At 51.2% G+C, this 4,345-nt stretch overlaps 1 protein-coding gene across 1 annotated transcript; it reads right to left on the bottom strand.

Moving 5' to 3' along the window:
• Positions 1-510: 510 nt before the first annotated feature.
• Positions 511-1,101, bottom strand: LOC135329907 (olfactory receptor 14A16-like). The gene has a single exon (XM_064519948.1). It carries the CDS (start codon positions 1,099-1,101, stop codon positions 511-513), a length of 591 nt encoding a protein of 196 aa, XP_064376018.1.
• Positions 1,102-4,345: the final 3,244 nt, after the last annotated feature.

Raw genomic sequence — 4,345 nt, 5'->3', positions numbered from 1 at the left:
TCCCCTCCCTGTGCCTGCAGGGTCTCCACTGCAGGCACCTGTCACCAGCCCTGTCATATGGGAGAAGACAGTCCCAGGCAGATACTGCTTGACCATTCATCACTATCAGGAGCACTGGGCACCCACAAGTGAGAGCTGACTCCAGCCCTCATTCCCTAACACATCACTCTTTGAGCTTATTACCTTAAGCCCATGGACCACCTTGGAAAAGCTACAGGCCCCTTCAGGATGAAACTCCTTGAGCATATTCTTGGCCCCAGCTTTGGAAGAAAAAAACAACTTTCAAGCACAGCACTGAGGAAATCCCCTTTGATTGGAGAGGGCAGGTCTGACACAGTGACAGATACTTCAAAGAAGGCCTGCCAGTCAGACAGACTGGGTTTTTGCCTCTGGAAAAGTGGGATGAATTCAAAAATTTGTGTACAAACATGATTATCACAGAGAGAATGCCCAAAGCACCAGAGTTGTCTGAGATAAATTAGAAATCACTTGTGAAGAGGGATGGGCAGCTTATTGCTGCTGAACTACTACCAGTTGAATCAGTTTCTTCAGTGTGCCCTGGCGCTCCTTGTTCCTCATGCTGTAGATGAGGGATTTCAGTGTTGGAGGCAGCACTGAGTACAGCACGGCCAGTGCTGGATCCAGACCTGGGGAGGAGATGGAGAGGGGCTTCAGGCAGGCAAACACTGCAGTGCTGAAAAACATGGAGAGCACGAACAGGTGAGGGAGGCACATGGAAAAGGCTTTGTGCTGTCCCTGCTCAGAGGGGATCCTCAGCATGACTGTGAAGATCTGCACATAGGACAGCACAATGAGAATGAAACACCCAACGACTAAAGAAAGACTAACCACAATAACCCCAACTTCCCTGAGGTAGGATTCTGAGCAGGAAAGCTTAAGGATCTGGGGAATTTCACAGAAGAACTGGCCCAGCACGTTGCCTTGGCAGGATGTTACTGAAAACACATTTGCAGTGGGCACCACTGCATTGAGAAAACCACTGGCCCAGGCAGCTGCTGCCATTTTGACACAAGCTCTCTCGCCCATGAGGGTCTCGTAGTGCAGGGGTCTGCAGATGGCAATGTAGCGGTCGTAGGCCATGACCGTTAGAAGAGAACACTCAGCTGAAATGAAAACAGCAAACAAAAAGACCTGGGCAGCACATCCTGAGTAGGAAATAGCCTTGGTGTCCCACATGGAACTGGCCATGGATTTTGGCACAGTGGTGGAGATGACGCCAAGGTTGAGGAGGGAGAGGCTGAGGAGGAGGAAGTACATGGGGGTGTGGAGGCGGTGGTCACAGGCTATGGCTGTGGTGATGAGGCCATTGCCCAGGAGGGCAGCCAGGTAGATGCCCAGGAAGAGTGAGAAGTGCAAGAGCTGCAGCTCCCATGTGTCTGCAAATGCCAGGAGTAGGAACTTGGTGAAGGAGCTGCCACTGGACATTTGCTCCCTCTTGGTGCCAGGCACTGTCCAGGGAGGGAAAGACATTGACAAGTTAGGACAGGCTTCTCTGGGCAAATCTCATTCCTCTTCTCATACTACCCCCCACATTTCCTCTGTCCTTTACCTTCCTTTAGCTCCTTTCCTGACCTCTGGTTTGTGCTGTGTGCTGTGCAGAGCAGGGGCCTCCGCCTGTAGGCTCCAGAGGAATCAGTTCTGCTCTGCCAAAGGGTGAAAATGGAGTTGTTGAACTGCCCTGTGCATTCAGTGGGGATACCTGGGGATGGGCACTGTGAGCTGAGTGAAGGGGATTTGGTCCAGTGACCCACTGGGAATATTCTCTTTCTATCACTGTGTGAGACAAATATAGCACTCACGCCAGTTGTCTCTGAAAGAGAAGATCTTTGTGAGGGATTCATCCTCCCACCCTTGCCCTCTTGAACAGAGGTGTCTGTATCTGACTCAGGCAAACCAGCTCCAACTCCAAAAAGGTAGAGAAACAGTGAAGTGAAGGCAGGGGCTGACCTGACAATTTCTAGATGTCTCTCTCCCAATGAGATGGACCCTGTCCTCACATCAGTTTACCATCTGCACCCTTTCTCCAGACACTGTAGTGTAGTCTGGGAAGTGACTAGCTCTGATGTACACACCCTGCAGCAGATTACGTCCATTTATTTTGTGGAAAAACTATTAACATTTTAACACTCATTTTCTCCAGGAAATGGGATGCAGTGGAGGGGTCTGGTTATATATTTCTTTTAGTTTTCAGATGCCTCCATCACACCATGGGAGCGTTCTTTCATGGGACAGAAATCTTTGGCATTTCAGGTGCTCTCAACATGAGCATTTGTGCATCCCAAGAAGAAAAGAAGGCTCATGGCGACTGTGTATGGAGCCAGGGCATCTGGTCTGTCCATAAATCTTGCTCTCCATTGCTCTGTGCTTGCACCTCTCCCAGCTAAGTGAAAATTACACTCACAAATTACTCTAAGAAAGAAACTGGACTGAGGTGAGAGCAGAGGACTTCAGTTTTGAAGCAAATATTTCCAAATTCTCTCTCAGCCCACATATGGAGAGACTTCTTCAGAGCGTGTGACGACGTGTCTGACTTACACGACCAGCACAAGGACTCTCAGCTATGACAAATGTGCAATGGGAGAGCTGTGGTCTTCTGGAGGTCAGCTTGCAGCCTGGCAGGACACTCCACAAAGACAGTCAGGAGTGCTAGAAATGGGGTCTCCTTAAGGGAGAGTCAGATCATTCCCCAACCAGATGAAATGCATTTCCTGAATGGATGAAAGGGGACTTGGGCATGTCACTGCCTTAAAGACAACTCCATGCAGGACCTACAGCATAAATGCCTTAACTGCAGCTGAACCCCCCCCTCCTTAAACCCAGAGAACACAAGAGCAAGAACCAGACCAGCACGGAGAGGCGAAGAGACAAGGAGCAATACCGTGACTCTCCTACCAAAGGGAAAGCAAGGAGAGAGAGACAGATGGGCAATCAGGAAAGCCTTCACTTTACCCAGCTGTGCACACCACCTCCCAGATGGCAACACTGCAGGACTGTTGTGTGGTGGGAAATGGGCACATTGCGGGAGAGATGCTTCTCTCCTGTGCTAGAAGTCAGGCTGCTGGCAAGGGGCCCTGGACCCCCTGGCCTTGAGGGCAGAGGCTCTGCTGGGTGGGAGAAGAGACACAAGGGGTTGCTTAGAGGAAAATGTCTGCATTGCAGGGACTGACTGAGAGTTTTCCAAATTCTTCCTCCCACAGTATTTCTGTTTTCCGTTTCCCCTGATTCTCTGACTGTATCTCCACTACCTGCAGCTTTCCCTCCTGGGAGCTGTTGCTCTGTCCCATGTCTTTTCCCTGCCAGCGCTCTGCAAACAGTAGGAAAACAAAAACATTCTCAGGAAAGAGATTCAGGAAAGATCCTTGTCTTTAACATAAGGCTTGCCTTGACTGTCCTTTTGAAAAGGCCCCTCAGAAATAACCTGGTGGGTGAGCTGGAGAGCAGTCCTGACTCACGCAGCACCCTCTCAACAGGAGAACAAACCTGCCCTGCCAGGGATCGCTCCTTCCACCCCAAGCTTCTCCCCACAGTGCCATGGGGAGTTACCTGGGCAGGCAGAGTGCCAGCCCTTGCAGGCGGCAGAGTCACTGCCACAGGCACACAGCACCCTGGGATGCAGGGACAGTGCTCTGAATTACAATCTGTGCAGACCTGGGTGCACTCCCTGGCTTCACACCCCCTGCACTGTCCCTGGGAGAAGGCAGCTGTGATGCCCTGTCCCTCTGATGGTGTGGCAGTAAGTCCCTGCTCTAAAGCACCACCTGCTCCAAAGAGGAGAAGCTAGGAGAGCTGCCCTGACAGATGTTATCAGCTGTGGAAGGTGCTGGCTTTACGAGAACGCTCTAGGAACTGCAGCAGCATTGCCCTGCAGCCAGAGACTTACTATGTCAAGGGCTGTGAAGATTTCTCCCTGCAGTGAGCTCTCAGTCATCTTCCAATTCCCAACTGTCTTTAACTTCTGAGTGACTCATCTCATCCTGGAGTCTGCAGGCAGTAGTGTTCTGAGTCTTGCTCCTCCTTTAAGAGCAGCTGCAGCTGGACAGAGCTGTCTCTCTTCAGCACCTGCCAGGTTGCCATGGGCTCCTGCAGTCCCAGGAGCCAAGCCGAGCTCAGGAACAGAGGCCCAGCTGAAGACATGAGTTTCTCTGTCCCCTGTGCACCCTCAAGACGTTCCCAGAGCTCCAGGGCTGACAGTTCCTGAAAGGCAGCAGGATCACTCCTGGGAAATGTCCACTGAATTAGACTAAACTAATCACCAATGGTCCCTCTCTAAACAGTAAAGGGAGACTGAGTCCAGCATTGCAGCTGGTCTCATTGGAAGGTGGTT

This window comes from Dromaius novaehollandiae, chromosome 14, assembly GCF_036370855.1.
Source record: "Dromaius novaehollandiae isolate bDroNov1 chromosome 14, bDroNov1.hap1, whole genome shotgun sequence".
Classification (NCBI taxonomy): Eukaryota; Metazoa; Chordata; class Aves; order Casuariiformes; family Dromaiidae; genus Dromaius; species Dromaius novaehollandiae.
Note: the sequence above shows the minus strand (reverse complement) of the source record. Positions and strands in the feature narration are given on the sequence as shown.